The sequence below is a fragment of the Paramisgurnus dabryanus genome, chromosome 1, assembly GCF_030506205.2.
Source record: "Paramisgurnus dabryanus chromosome 1, PD_genome_1.1, whole genome shotgun sequence".
Taxonomy (NCBI): Eukaryota; Metazoa; Chordata; class Actinopteri; order Cypriniformes; family Cobitidae; genus Paramisgurnus; species Paramisgurnus dabryanus.
The window spans coordinates 16,542,507-16,562,511 of record NC_133337.1 but is presented as its reverse complement, the minus strand read 5'-3'; the positions used below and the strand labels follow the sequence as shown (position 1 = coordinate 16,562,511).

At 36.2% G+C, this 20,005-nt stretch overlaps 1 protein-coding gene across 3 annotated transcripts in view; it reads right to left on the bottom strand.

The window, feature by feature from the left end:
* The window catches only part of tbc1d22a (TBC1 domain family, member 22a), a 150,884-nt gene that overhangs the window by 106,004 nt on the left and 24,875 nt on the right, over positions 1–20,005 (bottom strand). The window contains exons 6-8 of one of the 3 annotated variants that reach the window (XM_065263442.2): positions 11,635–11,763; positions 6,529–6,591; positions 6,135–6,200 (exon numbers count right to left, since the gene is read on the bottom strand). In XM_065263442.2, the coding sequence (XP_065119514.1) occupies positions 6,135–6,200; positions 6,529–6,591; positions 11,635–11,763 (258 nt within the window). The remainder of the gene's footprint in view (positions 1–6,134; positions 6,201–6,528; positions 6,592–11,634; positions 11,764–20,005) is intronic. The other 2 variants (XM_065263444.2, XM_065263443.2) reach the window with 2 other exon arrangements.

Sequence of the window (20,005 nt, the reverse complement as noted above, 5' to 3'; positions counted from 1 at the left end):
GCGGAACACAAAGTTAATTATATACTGGCTCTTATTTGCTTTGTAATGTCATTGACCGGGTTCAACATTTGGCTGCTCCAATCCATCATTAAAGTAATCCATACTGTATGACTTCAGTAGGTTAATAAATGTCTTCTAAAGCGAAACGATAGGTTTGAGACAAAAAGATTTATATGTAACGTATGTTACATGCATGTTCATGTATGCACATAAAAAAACAAACATAAAATAGCATTTCTTGCACGTCTTAATGATTGCGTTTCGTCATAACGCATATGACGACTATTCAAGAGACATGCAAGGTCCAATGAGATTTCATATTTTAACCTAGTCAATGCAATTATAAAGCAAGGATGATCCAGGTATCATTTAACTCTTTCCCCACCAGCCTTTATTTTTATTTATTTTTTAAAAAGTTGCCTGCCAGCATTTTTTGTGATTTTCACAAAAGTTTGGCAAAATGCCTTCAAGGAAAATTTTCTTCTAAAAATATATAAACATACAAATATATCAAATGAAAGAACAGACCCTCTGCTTTCAAAAAAACAAAAAAAGGGAAAAAATTATCCTATTTATATTTTTATCTTCTTTTAAACTCTTAAATATGGGTATTTTTCTTCAAAACATATTTTTTGCAAAAAGCTGAAATAATTGCATTTTTGTGAAGGAATTTTGTTACAAATCCCATTCTGAACGATTATCAAAACATACACGGAGTGTAAAATTAATAAATAATTTTTTGCTTCAGTTTTCAATAAATTGGGTAAGTGAATAATCGCGGTATTACAGATAACCATAAAACTCATCAGGAACCCGTTTTTCATGCAAATGTATTCTCTTAATTGACAAGATAACTCGTCAATGGCAAGTTATTAAATCTAGGAAAGATTTATTAAAATTAATAAATAATAAATTATTCAATAAATTGGGTAAGTGTGCCATATAGCGGATAATTGCGGCATTACAGATAACCATAAAACTCATCAGGAACCCGTTTTTCATGCAAATGTATTCTCTTAATTGACAAGATAACTCGTCAATGGCAAGTTATTAAATCTAGGAAAGATTTATTAAAATTAATAAATAATAAATTATTCAATAAATTGGGTAAGTGTGCCATATAGCGGATAATTGCGGCATTACAGATAACCATAAAACTCATCAGGAACCCGTTTTTCATGCAAATGTATTCTCTTAATTAACAAGATAACTCGTCAATGGCAAGTTATTAAATATAGGAAAGATTTATTAAAATTAATAAATAATAAATTATTCAATAAATTGGGTAAGTTCGCCATATAGCGGATAATTGCGGCATTACAGATAACCATAAAACTCATCAGGAACCCGTTTTTCATGCAAATGTTTTCTCTTAATTGACAAGATAACTCGTCAATGGCGAGTTATTAAATCTAGGGAAAATTTATTAAAATTAAGTAATAATAAATTATTCAATAATTCAATAAATTGGGTAAGTGCACCATATAGCGGATAATCGCGACATTACAGATAACCATAAAAACTCATCAGGAACATGTTTTTTTCATGCAAATGTTTTCTCTTAATTGAGGAGATAACTGGCGAGGAAAGAGTTAATAAAATTCAAAATTGTGTTCGGCTGAAGAAAGAAAGACATAAGCAGCTTAGATGACATGGGGGTGAGTAAATCAGTACATTTTTACTTTTGGTATGGAGTTACCCTTCAACTTACGTTACCCATGACTTGCTCTGAATTCAAGACAGGTAGGTAATGTCAGTGTATGTAGTTAGATTTTACGTCATTAATGGTTAAGATAGAGTTAGGGTTAAAGTATATCTGCGTAACAAGAATGCTGACCCAAGGCCATTAAAAGATGAGCTTGAACTTGAATTTCCACTCATCCTGCTTGACAAAGTCGCTTTCTTTTATTATATACAAACACACACACAGTAGAGCTTTTCACACTGTGCTTAACTGCAAGTTATCTACTAATACCCCGCCTTTACCCTGGGTTTCCATCAAATGTTGACAGAAAACACATGCATTGTGACAAAAATGTCTCAGGGGGCTTAAAACAGCCAGGGAGGATTTATGTGGTGACATTTTTTTCTCACTGATGCGAAAGTACAAGACAACTGCAGCATTTGCTGTTGACACTGCAAACGTACAAAATAAGATGCCAACCCAGTGTTTAGTACTGCACAGTGTGAAACATAGTAGTAGGGTAAACAGTGCGAAATGTTAAAACAGATAACCCAGGGGGTATAGAACAACCCAGGATTAACCATTTCAAGTGTGAAAAGCAAGTTATGAGTAACAGGCAGACGGTTTTCTTAGCTTTTGGAATCAGTGCCTCTACCCTAACTCAAAGCAAGCAATGGTGACATGTTTTTGTACATTTCATCTCGCCGTCAGCTCGTCTGAATTGAAGGAAACTGAAAGTTTGAATCAAGAGGGAAAATGGAAGGCTGATTCTTTCTATTTCCAGAGGTCTATTTTGCATCTCCTTTCAGAGCGCCATGTACCTGTCATTCCCCAAATAAACTCATCTTTCACGTTGAGCTCTAAACAATAAAAGTGTACAAGGCAGCTTGCGCTTGTTTTTCAGGATTCTGTCGATCAAACAGTGTGACTTTCTCATCTGCGTTCTCTTCCATGATCAAAGCTACATTTATCAAAGACGTTAGACTCATAATGTGAGTTTCTCCAAATATCTGACATCTCCTGCCTCCTTCCTTTCTCAAACCCACTCGCCCCCTCTCCTCTCCCGAAAGAAGTCGTGGCCAGATCTCGTTCTCCTCCAGAAGCCCATTAGAAAGTGGAAATTAGACACTAAACCAGGCAGCAGAAATCAATGAGTGAGTTGAAGTGCATTGAAGTGCCAGGGGCGAATACATTATCCATTTATTTGGTTAGGAGACATCCAGAGTGCAAGCCTCCTCTGTACATGCCTGCTTTTCATAACCCCGCTCCTGTTTATTGAAGCGATGCTTTTAAATGCAAAAGATATTTTTTAAGCAGCAGGGGGGAAGCAGTGGAAGGAATTGCTCTGGGCTACAATGAATCGACAGATCTTTCTTTGCACAGGAAATTCATGTCCAACAAGTCCATTGCACTAAATATAATGAGCTGTATAAGGCTAGAGGCGTTGAAAGCAAGGGTTGTGTAAACTCCTTTCAATCCAATGGACTTTTTTTAAAGCAACTGCGGATCATAGACCCTCTCAAAATTAAGTGACGACTGAGTATACTTCTGTTGTCGCAATGCTCTCTTTCAATGGATCTGTATAACGCAAGGACAACTTTCGCTAAGAATGTGTGTTACTCCAATGAATGATCAGCATCTGGGGGGCATGCTTGCTCACACATACTTGCCCGTAAAGTTTAAAGGTCATGCCCTTCACTTCCCTACACATGACAATTTTTAGTTATAAGCCAATTAGAGGACAGTAATGCATGATATGCTAACCGTTGGTGTCAAACAACTCCATATCCTCAGCTCTTGGAGATCTGCTCTGGATTAGATTACATTATTATTATATGTTTCAATGATCTCCTTTTACATCTATTCTTTGAATGTATACTAACCATGGAAAAGTTTTGGGTTACTTGCTTATTCTTAAATAATATAGAGTAAACTCATAAAAACTACACTGTCAGAAATAAGGTGGGAAACTTTCACAGTAAGCTTTGCACGCTTTCCCCGCCATTAACGAGTCAATAAAGAGAAAACGCTTAAATGCCAATGACGAGTGTTTCCGGCAATCCGCAATACCGCTATTATAAGCAACTTATACAACACGGAAGCGACGCCTCATGTGAAAGAGTAAGAACTCTGTGTAAGTTTTGAGGATCGCTCCTAATCAGATCTCTATTAAAAGTACTTTACAAAATTGGAATTAGGGATCGACCGATATGGATTTTTCAGTGCCGATGCCGATTTTTGTTTCATCAGCCTTAGCCGATGACCGATATAGGATGCCGATTTTCTTGAGCCGATACTGCTTTTTCTCACCCAATTTACCTAAAAAAAATGACACAATGATGATGCCAAATGTTACAAGTCTCAATTTTAAAAAAAGTTACATTTATTGAGCTTAAAAAAAAAAACTATATTTAACAAATAGTAAAAACCGGTGAGGGTGCTATGGAAACATGAACTGCACTCTCCACAATGAAGAGGAACTATCAGCAAAGGATATTGATTTCTAGCACTTTACTATTACAAAAACATATAGGAGTGGTTTCCCAGACAGGAATTATCTTTAACTAGGACTAGAGCTTAGTTTAATTAGGAAAAAACAAACATGCCTTCTTAAAAACATTACTTGTGTCCATTTTGAGGCAAAACACAGGGCACTGATGTATTTTAAGATATGGTAATGAGATTTATTAGTTTGGACAATTCTTAAAATTATTTTAGTCTAGGACTAGTCTAATCCCTGTCTGGGAAACTGCCGCATAGAGATGAGAAATAAAAAGCCGCTTTGTCCAGCTACAGTATGATCAGCTGTTAGGCCGAGCTTTCAATGTTGTCATGGAAAAGTTGGTTGTTTTTAGTCACATGACCTGCCATCGCTTGCGGCTTCCAGCACTCTGTCTGTATTATGCCGGAAAAAAACGACGAACACGGCCGCCGGATACACATAAAACTCGCAAATATCGGCCGGCCGATATATCGGTCTATCACTAAATGGAATTAAAAAAAAAATTTTTTTTCGGTTGAATGAAAGTTTTTTTTTTTAAAGCAGAGGGTTAGTTCTTTTATTTGATATATTGTAGGTTTATATATTTAAATAAGAACATTTTCATTAAAGGCATTAAACTTTTGGGAAAATCATTAAAAAAAGCTTTCTCTGGCTGGAAGCCTTTCTAAAAACACTGGCGGGGAAAGAGTTAAAATGTCCCAATATGTGCCATTTAGGTACAGATATGTACATTTGGGACCAAAATGTACCTTTGAGGTAATAATGCACTCTTTGGTACCAATATTTACCTCTGAGGTACTAACAGGATCTCTTTTGGTGAAAATATGTACATTTTGAAAGGGTACCCGGTGACAGCTAGAGACCATTTTTGACATTTTTTTTCTGACAATGTATGGAATAACAAACATGTGTGGGAATTATTATATATATATATATATATAACAGTTGGATGAGTTTTTAAATTAAACGGTACTATAACGTTTCGAATTTATTTGACTGTTTCTTCTTTGTTATTCAGGTCCAGGTTATCAATTTTACAAATATTTTATTTATTTATTTTTTGTTCATGCATTGAAAGAAATTAATAATTCGCCAATGTTATATGTTTGTCAATAAAACTAATTTAAAACATACAGTACATCATCAGCACCTTCAAATTTTTTTTACTGTAGAATCATAAAAACATTTTAGTTAAATGACATTAAACTGTTGAACAGTAGTGCATGTGCCTATATAGATATATAAATATTTTAGAGCTGGGGTGTACTGCATTTTTTGAGAACTGTGTAAAAAATGAATAATAAAGAGAAATAGACTTTTTCTGTCTCTGAGAGAGCACACAAAGAATGTGTGTGTGCTTAGTACAGTTTGTTAGTGCATGCCCTATTCACACAGTATTCATTAAATGGCATCTCCGCATGCAAATAAGTGACTTTATAGGCAGTGAAAGCATTTCAAAGGCAACCCCGCAACCATCTAGGTGTAATCATAAGTTTAAAGGCACAGTTTTATTTACCCTCATGTCATTCTAAATCTGTATGACGTTCTTTGATCCACAGAACACAATAGGTGTTTTCAGAAACATCTTTAGAATTCATAAAATAAGCTTATTTAAGGAACAGTCCCCAATTTTAGCGGCACCTTAATAAAAATCTTTACACACTACTGCTCTCCAATGAAATTTGCATCCTGGGACATAGGACTGCTGGAATATAGTGTACGAGTCCCAGTCCACATTCACTTTAACTATGTGAATTTGTATTATTATTATTATTATTATTTTGTGTTCTACAGAAAATAGAAAATCAGACAGGATTATAATAACATGAGGTTGTAAAAATGAGAGATTTCACCCCTATTAATTTAAGGTGTTTTCCTGTGGTTGGGTGTGAGTTTGTGAAAGTTAACGCATCAAGCTGAGTGAAGTGGCTGGTGCAAACATCTCACCTCTTGCACAGAAGCTTGTTGAAAGAGAGGTATAAGAGGATTAGTTCTCGGTATGTCAATGTGAATCTGCAGGAAAAGACACAAAAAGGAGCACAAGCAGGTTAGGACAGATCGAAACGGCGAGAGAGCTCAGTGAGAAACAAGTCTGGCCATTTGACGCTTAGCCTGAGAAGGAACAAAACTGACTGAAGACTACTTCCTGTGTTCTAGCATTTTGCTTCCTGTGGACCTAAACACTTGCCCTCCGACAAACACTTAAAGGCCAAGACAGAGCTGGCTGCCTGGACAGATAGTTTGACAGACAAACGGACGAAGATAATTGAGCGACATGCTAATGGATGACAGGTGGACGGAAGCATGTGGGGTGCTCTGGGAGGTCCATCTGTCCTCTTACCTCTGTTACCTTGGGCTGCAGAATTAAACTTTCCGGACTCATCCGGGGAATATCTATATGAATCTGATGGCATGGAAAAAACAAATGTAGATACATACATACAAAATGTTAAGAACATACATAGTCATGGAAGCATGAAAGGGCAAAACCACACATACATTCTCAAAAATATCTATACATTACAACTGTTTAAGAAAATTAATATTAACCATTGGAACAATTTATTTTAAAAATGCCAAAAATGCTTTTTCTTATTTGATTTTAAAAAGTTAAACTCACGTCACAATAAATACTTTACAAATAACAATATGATTACCATTTTTTACAATAGGGTATAAAGAAATGCAGGCTAAAAGTGGACCTATAATAAAAATAATACTATGATACAAATTATAATGTTTTCATTAAGCAATATATATTTTCTTACATGCTTAATTCTGGAGTGAAAATGACCCTGACATGTTCTTGACACGCCTAAAGATTTACTCAAATATAGCTACCCAAAAGGAATAAAACATGTTTGACACATGTGAATGTCACATAGTCAGTGATCATTAGCCGTCAGTTTTCAATCATCCAGACATCTCAGATCTGAGAGGGACAGCTTGATCTTTACATTTACATCCTGCCAATTCACTGTAGCTTTAAACGTTGTCAGGTATGTTGCTGTCCTCGTTTGTATCTAAATATCGAACTCTGTGGCATTTCTAAACATTGTGAGCTCATAACATAACCTTGCTTTGGCACAGCTAACCTACTGCTGCTGCCAACTCAGTCAATCAGGAAGTATAAACAACCAAAAACCCCTACCATGTTACACTAAATCCCTGGCACAAACTGAGCTGCTGGCTTATAACTGATCAAGTCTTTTATTAACAGTACTATTAAAACAGGCTGTGAAATGCTGAACAGGAAGCTGAGGACAGAAAATTCTAATAAAGTCAATCTTGTGGCGTCTGTAATTAACCTGTTAATTGTTGTGTTCCTACATTAGATATACTGTATTTATTACCATTCTCGAAAACTACAGTACAAAAGGCACTTTTCATAACCAGAGTGAAAAAATAGCATTTTTTTTTCTTTTTCAACAAATTATGAAATTATGTAGTTAACCTTTGAAAAAAGGCAAATATAAAATGTTTTACTTTATTATCAGAATTGTCTTCTGAGTCTAGACTAAAAATTATTTAAAAAACGCTGATTCATATAAGGTTCATTATTCTCTAAATATAGGCAATCCAACATTAAATGGACAATTCCAAAGTCAAAACCTAACAAAAGTATTGCACTTTATTATATATATTAAAGATTTAAAGATCACCTATAGGTTTTGACACTTAGCAACAGTATTTATGTTTGAGTTCATTAAAAAGACACTCCACTTTTTCGGAAATATGCTCATTTTCCAGCGACCCTAGAGTGAAACATTTGATTTTTACCGTTTTCATTCATCCATTCAGCCATTTTTTTGCGTCTGGCGCTAGCACTTTTAGCATAGCTTAGCACAATCCATTGAATCAAATTAGACCAATAGCATTGTGCTCAAAAATAACCAGAGAGTTTTGATATTTTTCCTATTTAAAACTTGACTCTTCGTAGTTACATCGTGTACTAAAGCCGACAGAAAATTTAAAGTTTTCTATACTCTCATTCTGGCGTAATAATCAGGTACTTTGCTGCCAAAACATGGCTGCAGGAGGAGCAATGATATTAGACAGTACCCGAAAATAGTCCCCTGAATAACTTTCAATAGCAGGGGACTATTTTCGGGCACTGCGTAATATTATTACGCCTCCTGCAGCCATGTCATGGCAGCAAAGTCCTTGATTATTACACCAGAATGAGAGAGTAGTTCCTAGCCATATCTGCCTAGAAAATGGCAACTTTTAATTTTCTGTCAGTCTTAGTACACATTGTAACTACAGAAGAGTCAAGTTTTAATTAGGAAAAATATCAAAACTCTTTGGTCATTTTTGAACGTGATGCTAATTGTCTAATCAGATTCAATGGATTATGCTAAGCTTTGCTAAAAGTGGTACAACCAGACCCGAAGTTCAGCTAAATGGATTCCAAAACGGTAAAAATCAAATGTTTGACTCTAGGGGAGCTGGAAAATGAGCATATTTCTAAAAAGTGGAGTGTCCATTTAATACAAAAGAATTTATGTGTTTCCATATGAGGAGTTCAGATGCTAAACCCTTAGGGCTAGAGCTGGGCCGGAATATTACATTATTTAATAATGAGTATATAACATGTAAATAACATTAAATTTCTTGAAAAAACGTTAAGCTACCTAATTTAAAGTATTGCTCTTAACAGACTTGACATGTTGCGGAATGAGGATTTTTTTTTCATGCTCTAATGTTCAGTAAATTCACTATAATTGGAATGAAAAGGTTATTAATTGAAATGCTTTATTTTCACAAATGTCACTTTGGTCATTGGATTTGTATTTAAATATTTTTCCTGTCTTTAGCCCTATTAGGACGGGATTAGTTTTATGGGAGGAGATGGCATAATGTAATTTGCCAGAGGACGTCTGTATTATTGATGGTCAATTCGCACGAAATCTCAGTAAAACATTTAGAAGTAGGAGGCCTAACTCAATTATGCAGCACATTACCACCCTCTCGTCGTCACGTGCACATTACCATTTTTCCTGATATCACATGTGCAAACAACATGACACAGACGAGAAAAACTCAAAACACTTTTTTCACCTCTGAATAGTGAATCTGACTTTTTATGAAGTTTGTGTCGTGGTATTCAGGAACTGATTAGTTTTTTTTCGCCTAGAACGCAAGTAAATGCTTTTTAAGCGCTTTTTATATACGAAAGAAACCTGCAAAATTAACAAGCATTTTTACAGCTGGTCCATTCGCACTGGATTAGTTTTACCTGAGGTAATTTCTCCGGACCCTTTTATAGAAAGTAAAAGTTGCCGTAATCTTTACTAATATTGTCCGTAATGATTTCTGCCATGGAGCCTTCGGACGGGACTAAAATCATTGAAAAGCTCTGATAAAAATTGCTTAGACGTGAAACTCACCGAGTGGTCAGGGGTGTTCACTGATATGCTCACACAAAAATCGCTGCAAAAGATGCTTTCCAACAGGTTTTATCGTAGTTTTGTCCAACGCCATTGACTTGTATTAGATGTGCTGTGAGGTACGGTATTACTCCGCGCCGGGAACTTTGTTTCTATTCTTGCAATTGGCAAAGGTGGATTATCGCCACCACCTGGGCTGGAGTGTCTATTATTCAAGCTCTCAACGGAAAAATATATGAGTGTGAGGGGTTTAAAAAAATAGGTCCACAAGTTTACAACGAATGCTAAAACACCTGTTGGAAAGCATCTTTTGCAGTGATTTTTGTGCGAGCATATCAGTGAACACCCCTGACCACTCGGTGAATTTGACGTCTTTGTAAACGAAAGTTTAATGCATTTTAGGAAGGATTGTTCTAGTGCACCTATACACCCATTGTAGAGGGAGGTGAAAAACAAACACCCGAAAATTCTCGGGACAGCCGCATATGTCGAAATTTCTGTCAAAACCGTTCTATTTCATCATAAACAATCTGAAAACAGGGCTTTAAGTGTAAAATACCGAACGTGTCCTTTAAGTTCAAGTACTCACAAGGTACAAAACTTTGAATGTGATCCACAATTGTTTCGCATCCAATTCAACTCTGATGAAAAATCTGTGTGAAGTTTAGCGGATTCTGCCAACAAAGCGTTATTTCTGAATGTTCGGGATTAAGCAGATTTTAAGAAAAATAATTGATAAACAAACATATAATACATGATTAGAACATTCGGTCAATATCATTATCCTATTTTTGACGGAGATGGCGTCTAACGGCTTTTGCATCTGAACTCCTCATATGTAAAACATAGTGGATTAGGAGGCTTTGTGGCTGAGGACAGAATATTGTTATGGGAATCCTGGGGCATTACCCATGAAATAATCCGAAAACCACCCAGGAAGGAACAAAAAATGTGTGAGGTTCGACTAATAACCAAACATGACAGTAGCAGAAATAAGCTGAAGTAATTGATTAAAACATTAAGGCGCAGTGCAACCTATGCCACTGGGCTTGCTAGTAATTTAATTAATGTTATAATTTATTTGTTCAATAATATTTTGTACAATAACTTGTGTTACAGGCTTGAATGCTTCAGCATGATGAATGCAGATAGCGTCCCAACTGTTGTGTAATAAAGATAAAGAAATGAGACTACTGTGCTTTCCATCATGCTGTACATGTTTATTTATCATAGTCTTAAGAAATATTACATTATTTTTGGAAAAGGAATTTTTTTAAAATATAAAAATAAACTAAAGGGAGATTCAGTCTTTTTAAAACTAGCTACTTTATTATCATATGGTAATTTTATATTACATAATATTTATCTGATATCTACTCACCAGCCACTTTATCAATTACACCTTGCTTGCAGCAGGTGGGGTGCCCTTTTGCCTTCAGTCTTAATAGTTTGTAAAATAAATTCAACAAGTTGTTGGAATCATTACTTAGAGATTTAAGTCCCTACTGACATAGTAAAGACACTCCCACTATAGCCTCACCTTGAACGGCACTCTGTGTAGTCTTTTGTGCATTCAATTGATGCTCCTTTGCACATCATATTATCAAGTGATATTTGAAATAACCATTGCCTTTCTATTAGCTTGAACCTGTTTGAACAGTGTCCTTTCACCTCAGGAATTTATTTGACACAAGCCTCATAGTGCACATTACTTGCTTGTTATTGTGGTGTTTTATATAGTATTGAATAAATGCCCCCAGGAATGTCCATAATGCCACTGGACTACTACAAAACGACAATCATCTCAACCAGTGGACTTTAATAGGGTACAGAGTGCGATTTCAGACATAGCCTATGTCTACATGCCTAAATGTTGCTGCCATGTGATGGGCCATTATATATTTGCAGTAATAAGCAACTGAATACTTGTACTTAATAAAGTGACTGGTGAGTATATAATAATTCTAACAACATGAGGATTTGGACTTTAAAATTCTTTAAAAACTCTAATCATGAGAAGTGCCAGGAAGCATGTAGGACAGAATGTTATCCATTACCTGTCTGTAGGTATCTTGATGGTTCTCATCATTACGAGAGTCATAGTACTGCTCAATAAAGCCAAAATATTCCTGCCTCTTTCTCTGTAGCGTGCTTTCTCTCCGCTCGGCGTTGGCAGGCAGGTATCCCTGTGAAGAAACATGAAAGAAGGCTAAGAGGGTAGAAAGCTAAACCACGGCAGCCGAGATTCATCGAAAACAATATTGTTCAGCCCCTAGGTACAAAATGATTGTTGTCTACTTTACTATAACAGATAAAAAGGTTAATTTGGAATTTAGATCACAATCCCAATAAAACCATATTTAATACATGCAGTGTTGAGCCCTTTACTAAAATTAATTATTGAGAGCATTACAGCCATTACAGAATGTGCATTTTTTTGCAATTTAGTTTAAGTTTTCAAGTTTTTTTTTTTTTTTTTTGAATATTTCAATATTTGTGAATATATCAATATTTTTGGTCCATTTTCTCTGAATAAGGTGATTACATGAAAATATTGAGCATACAGATGGGCTGATCTGTAAAAAATTAAACTTTGCATAGATTTCCTCCTCAAAATGTGCACACATAAGACAGAATAAGCATATGCACAAAAGTTTTCACATTTGTAAAACCATGCGGACGCCAGAAACATTCCTTTTCTAAATTCCAGTTAGGGTAAAACATGCGAACATGCATCTTCACCTCATCTCCTTCCTGAAGTAACCATTATAGAGCTTACAATGCCTAGTTTAACTATGCATAATGACATCTGCATATCATTTCAATATATAAAACATTATATGCATATTTACATCCATTTGACAGTCGGAAAAAAATAGATAAGGCATCCGGGCTATTAATACTTTTTTTGCAGTCACATTGCATTGCTAAAAATCATTCAGCATCCTTGTCTTGTTTTGAAATACATATCAACATTTCCATAAAAGCAAACTGTTTAAAATAATTTTCAAAGTAAGTTTTCAGACACAAGTTATTGTCATTATTTTCCTTTGGCCAAATAGTACTTTTTGATAGTTTTACACAAAAGTATATGCAGTTTCGTCTATGAGGTTTTTGGGATGTTTCTATATTTGAAATGGAAATCTTTTTTCTTGTGTTATTGTCTAACTCAGTGTGTCACTGACAAAACATAAAAAAACATTCAAACCTTGCAGTTACCTTCAAATTCAATCCTTTAAATACAACAGAATTTTTATAATGTTGGAAAGATCACATGAGTTATTATAAGGGCTACTGTCTAATGCCTGTACACGACATCAACAACACACCTCTGGTTGTACAACTGTCATCACCGGACTCAAACCTGCCAATGGACCGTTATACCAGATCCAGCAGGGTCAGCCTTAATATCAAAATGCACCTCATTGATCATTGTTGTCACTACAAATCCTTTTATGTATTTTTAACACAATTCTGTAAATTAAAGAGCAATGATCATGGACCTAACACACCTCGCTGTCATTAAAACAATAAAACGAATTATGTCACATGAAACTTTTTAAATGATCAATTATCAAGTAGCGCATGCACTAGAAATATATCTTTAGTTTTCAGTTTAACTTCTAGACGTAATTTGAGTGCTTACCACCATTAATAAAAGGGATATATTTAAACGGCATGTATATAAAAACAAAAACAAAGTTTAAAATCATTTTGTGTATTTTATTACTTTGCTTAAAGTGTCTGTACGGTGAGCAATTATTAAGTTTATTTTTTTATATAAATTCTGATATGTGTGTGGACAATTGCTCTTGCCTATTTCAACGCCCTTTTTTGGGTGTATGAGCACTTTATAAATACTGTAAGGCCCCTGGAAAGAACTGGAATTGGAATTATGGAGTAAAAAGTTTTACAAAGTTTGTGGCAAATAAGTTGATATCAGTCACATTTAAAGTTAGATTTCCACTTATTACTGCCACAGCACAAGAAAAAGAGCACGGCAGATGTTTGGGCCCAAAAAAGAAAGTCTCTTGATAAAGTAATTGATTGCACAAAAATCTACAAGCACAGAAATCCATTTATCACAGAAGACGCTCCCCCATGTGGCTATTTTTTACTTCCACACTTAGATGAGCTCCGTGACAAGATGTATGTGCGCCATACAGTGCTTTTCGGTATGCTCCATTAGTATACGTACATGTAATTAAGTCAAACAGACTTGAGTAACTTTTAGATTACAAAAAAAACCAAAGTGACCCTGATCTGTGGTTACAGAAGGAAGTTTAAGGCAGCAATTGAATCATAAGAGAACTCAACTCTGCCTGTGAAAACCCAGCCAAAAATGAATTTTTTGACATTTCTGTTTTCTACATAAAATCATCCTAAAGTAAAAACATAAACTTGATATCTTTAATATTGACTGAGTAAGGTTGTGTCAAAGATTGAAATTAAAGTGATATCAATGACTAAAAGCAAACCTTGATGCCCCTAATCTCATAATTAGATTGAAACTTTAGCCTGGATTTCATAGGCAGGGCCAAATATATTAATAGAGAGGCAAAAAAAGTACAAAAAAAATATGATGCCGATTTTGACATTTAAAAATCCTAAAATAAATTCTTAAATTAGAAAAATTAGACCCTGCCTGTGAAGTCCAGCCAAAGTCTCAATCTAATTATGAGACTATGGGGATCAAAGTTTGATTTCAATCATTCATTTTACTATGAATTTAATCTTTGACATGGCCTCACTCAGTCAATATTCAAGACATTTATGGGCCGATCACACCGAACACGTTTTTAAACAATTAGAAACGCAAGGTGTGCCTCATTGACTTTTTTGATTGAATCCCAAAAAATCAGCAGTGCGGTGCATTTTTTTATATTGCTAGACAATCACCTAGGCAGCTGTCCTGTCAATTAAATATTGAAGCGTGAGCCTCTCTTTTGTTGTTAACTGTCATTAGCAAAAACTTTAAAAAGATGACACTTGCTCTGACCTTAATCGAGGGGGAGACAGTGGCGTAGCGTCTGGGCATGCAGGGTATGCACGTGCAAATGGGCCCGGGCCAATAGGGGGCCCAGCCCTGGGCCTGCCACGCTTTTAATTAAAAACTTTTTTCAATTTAATTTTTATTTGTGGCTGCAATGAATATATTTTTGTATCCATATCATGTGTAGTGACTTCCTATTTCGCCATAATGTCTAATTTCTCCGTCATTTCTTGCTTGCGTTTATATTTTATTTTTTTTGCACTCCGCGGCCGCCGTAGACTACTAAGCCATCATTTTTTTCCATGATGCATTGCCGCACCAAAAAATAAATAAAACACAAAGGTTACTATAGCTGCTATTTACATGAACATTAAGGATGGACAAATATAAACATAAAAGTGGGGCCTTAAAGAGAAAAAAAGGCGGCGGAGAAGTTAGTCACGAGCCAAAAACTACCCAAAACATTTCTTTTTTCTTTATTTAAATCTACATTTTAAAGTAAAAAAGTAAAAATATCTGACTACCTTATTTAAAGCATATGTTGTTAACAGACCTGCATTCCACGGTTAACAGTGCCAACGGGCAAGGTTGGGGGGGCTTTGGCTTAAGGGGGCCCATAAATTTATTTTGCATATGGCCCCGCGACTGACTTGCTACCCTACTGGGGTGAGAGGTGCAAAAACAGGCAGGAAACAGTGAATGAGTGCAGTTTCTGGTTGTTCCAAGTAACTGCCCGCCTCTCCCCTCATTCGATTGGACAATGGAAAAAACACAAAAGACAGCTGGTGCTTTTCCGCTCAGAGCGCTCCTGCAAAAAAGCGTGGCGTAGGAAGCGGCCAAAACATGAGCCATTCGCCGCAGATAAACAGCGCGCAAAACGCTCACTGCCCATAGAAAACCATTCAAAAAAGCCCCTGCCACTGCCAGAAATGCATTCTGTATGAACCGCCCCCAAGGTTATATTTTTAGTTAAGAGCAGTTTTTACCAAACGTTTTTAACTGATATCTCAGATGTCATTATTTGGTGGCAATTTTTTTTATTTTTCAATATATTGATAATAAATACATTCTCTGAGAAATATATATATATATATTTTCATTTTTAAATTAAATTAGCTTCTTTACATTATGTAGGATAATTTTATGCAGATAAGTAAATCACAAAAAAATTACTTTAGCTGGGTTGTCACAGGCAGAGTCACAAATATCATCAGCGGTCACATCAGAAATAACTTTACCTATTTCGATATAAACATGTGGAGAAGTATTTATTGATCAATTATTAACAATCTGAAAAATACAAATATAAGCGATTAACTGCACTAAAAAAAAATTTGAATAATTTATTTAATCTTATTAAAATTTTGAAGCTAAAATAAACACATAAGTGCTAAATTTAAAATATGTCGGCGCATTGGTAACTTCAAAATTCACTAGTTCTTGTGTCATGTGACTAGTTGAGTGACGTAAAATGAACAATGACAATATTTTCATAAAAAAAAACGTACTGTTAATGACACCAACAAAAGACAACAACGATGTCCCGGCACTTATTTTCACAGCACGAGGTGAAATAAGCATTAAATGAAGCCACTGTTCTCATTTTGTCGGGATAGGGAGAGAAAATGTGGCATTGTTCACAGCAGGTGCAGAAGTCCCGAACAACAGGCTGGTAATAAATGCTCCCCGGCAGCTGGGTAAGGGTGCACACACGGGTAAGGCCTGTGTCCAGCGCTGGCTCTGCATCAACACTCTTGCACCTGCTCGGGACGGGACGCCATTACTCAAACACCTCGTATTAGTGCGACAGAAAGCACTATTTAATCATTCGCACAGCTTTATCCTTTTATTTATTAAAGCCCACCATGTGCTATCTCACTGAGTGTGGGTGGGAGAGAGATGCGTCCCAAAAAAAATTACCACTGAGAATACGAGACGCTGAGGTAAACACAGTAAGTTGTTTTCTTAGTTGGTTTAGTTTTTTTACACCTACAACTTAAAAGTACAAGCCAATACTTTAGTGTTGTCAAGCCTAAAAAATAATGCAGACAGTAGAGGGTTGTGGTTATAATTGTGTCACGGTGCTGTTGTGTAGAAATAAGACCTGTAAGGACCCCAGGTCACCTCTCTGTCCAGGGCATGGTGCTATCATCGAATAAAAAAAAACTTTTACAAGAGTGTAGTTGTATCCTTTATAGAGATCAAAGGTACCCTACCACTTGACAGGTTTTATTGAGTTTCAGCTGTTTGCACAGGTTCTGCTCGATCCTCTTTACTAATATTCCCTGAGTCTGACTCGCTGGATCAAAATGGTAAGGCAATATTGTCCCCACCGTTTACAATACACTTAAGTACATGCAATTACCCATAATGGCAAGGGATGTGATGTTTCCGGACAATGTGCGGTAGGTGGTAAGCGAATTGCAACACACGGCAAGCTAACCAATCTGAGCATATTGCTTATTTATGATGCAGAGGCTTAAACTGATTTTTTTTACAAAAGGATGAACATGTTACATTGCACTCCATTAACACAATCAAACCTTGCGATTTGACATGAAAGCGCGGCAACACATTGGATCTATACACATCACAAGCACTCGAGGGAATTGACGGTGATGATCTTGCGACGCTGTATTCTCCAATACCTTCTATAGCACCAAACGTGCTTCTTTCAAGCTTCTTCTGCTTACTACTTTCTCCTACTTAAGATGTAATGCGCCACATTCAAAGCAATAATAACAGTGGCAAACTTCCTGTAATATCACCAGTCAAAATCTGCTCTGACAACATATGCTTACTGAAAATAGAGATTAGGAATCAATTCAGCAAACAAAGCAAATTAAATCTTTATTTTTTAGTAGCCGGCTGACGAAACATAAATGAATTCTTAGTAAAGCGTTGGGCGTGTGCGACTGGCAGTTTGAGACATCAGCAGGATGCGCAGAATTGATCATGCATTAAAACACCCGTTTAAACAGTGGCGCCATCCTCTGCCAGTCATTACTCTTGTTAAAAGATGAGTTCCAGCTGTTCACAGTTGCTCAAACACAAATACACACACATAGCAATGAACTTGCACGCCACACACCTGAGCAGCAGCTCAATAGTGTAGATCGATGGGGTTTGATTGAATAGGGCTGCCGTCCAGTCAAGATGACAGATGAGCTAGCCATAGGCAAATGAAGGTCAGATGGGTAAATTTGATGATTCTATGTATCTAAGACCACATATTTGCCTAAATGGGGTTCGGGTTATGAAAACACCATCTTTTGCGCCATCCTGGTTCAGGATGACACTTCATCTATCACTGTGGCATGAGGGCAGATCCCTGCCCATCTGTGTCGGAGGATACAACCACACAAGCCAACCCATCGAACTGCCAAGTACAATCGTCAATTACACAGTTGTATTATACAGTAAACATTCATGGATTACAAAACATTTCAGAGGGATTTACAAACAGATCAAAATTTAAGTTATTGTTCACTTACAATCATACTTTTTTGACATGTGAGCCTAGGTTGCGCTAGCTAAAATTTTGAATACATACATAAGCATTTATAAACTACGAGTTGCACTGTTTATTTAATCTTATAGCAGGCTAGACATGAGATTCAGTTGAAGTGAATTTGTAGTTTGTTCCTCAAACATTGCTATTTTATAGGGATGGAACGGTATGAAAATATCATATCATGATTATGGTGACCAAAGTTATCACGGTTATCAATATTATCATGGTGTTGTTTAAATGAGATGGTTTTATTTTTGAAAATCACAATTTAATATTTCATGCCCCTGAAATTATTTCTGTGGTAAAAAAAAAATCTGTCTAAAAGTTTACCGTGAATGAATACAATACATTATCCCTGAAATTCCTTCTTATGCAAAAAATTATGTCGCATGTGTGCGCCTGCGTCAGTCTGGCTGGACAGGATTTACCACGAGTTTTCAAAATCACAGTTATCAAACACGGTTGTAATGATAACTAAATTTTAAAGGAGACATATCATGCTAAATCCACTTTCTTGGCTCTTAAATGCATTTTGTTGTATATTTGTAGTGTTTATAAGTACATAAAAGTTGAAATTAGTCTCTTCAGGTGCTTTGTTGATATCTTTATATTCTGTTTTGGTCATATTTTCCAACCGGTTCTGATTTTTCTATGATCTATTACGTTTTTTGAACAATTACGTCACAGTATTTGCAGCGGAACTGCTAAATAAGGACATCGACTTCCAGCCCAACACTACGAGCAATCCGCCATTTTATATTTCTCGCTGCGATATTGTAGTCCAAGCTCAAGGATGCAGAAGTTACGAGAGCGTAAGAAATGTACTCACATCTGTGGGTAAAGTCATTTTTGTGTGCCCGAGGCACTTTAAGGATAACTACTTCACCAATCTCCACCAGTATAAAGAAGGATTTGCCGATAGACTTCGTCTGATTGAGGAGTCAATTACTTCTTTCTTTGGAGACGACGAGCAGAGCACTTCGGTAAGCAGTTTATAACTTAAAGTAAAAAAGTAAAGTACACGGTGGTCATGGTTTAGCAGTGCTGTTTCTCACTCCGAAGGCTGCAGCCTGCGGAGATCGCTTTTGGGCATCAAGCCTGGTTTAAGTTAACTGAGCATCACATTTGCAAGTCATGAGCATATTACAACAACTTACGATTAACTAAGAATAAAAGTAAACTTTATAATTGTTAATATTCTGAAATAAGACCGTCTTGATGACGTATGCAGCCTAGATATGCGACCTCCGGAGGGTGCAGCCTCACACCATTGCGATACCTTCATATGAAGACGTTGTTCTGCAGGTTCGTCGTCTTCATTTTCCTCTCAGTCCGTTTCCGACTCTGGCGCGAACATATAAGGCTGGGTGGACAAGTCTTCCGTTGTTGACATTTTGTGAATAACGAGTAAAAAAAAGTTACTGTGCAGCTAGATAATCGTATCTCTGCTATAAAACTACAAAAATGGCCGAACGGGGTGGAGTTTAACCGAGTGTCACCTCTGCAACCTGGAGAGGGGGCAGGGTATGACGTGCATTTAAAAAGACAGTACCAAAACGAGTTGCTCTCAGATGCACATCAGAAAAGGGGTAGAAAGGGGGCCTGTGGGGCTATAATAATGAGGAATTCAGACCCAAGCATTGCAGTTTCGCTTTACATAGACCACAAATAGATGATTTATATGTAAAAAGGACAGATTTAAAAGCATGATATGTCTGCTTTAAAAGATAATACTAACCGTGAGGACATTTTATCGTTGTTAATCGTGAAACCGGTAATTGTCCCATCCCTACTTTTTTATTGGTGTTATTTCTTAAAGCTGGACAGTATCTTCTCACCATGGATGGTTATTGAATAGCTAACGCTATGCAGCAATTTCCTTCGGTTTCTTAGAAAAATAGCAGCATACAGGTTCAGAAAG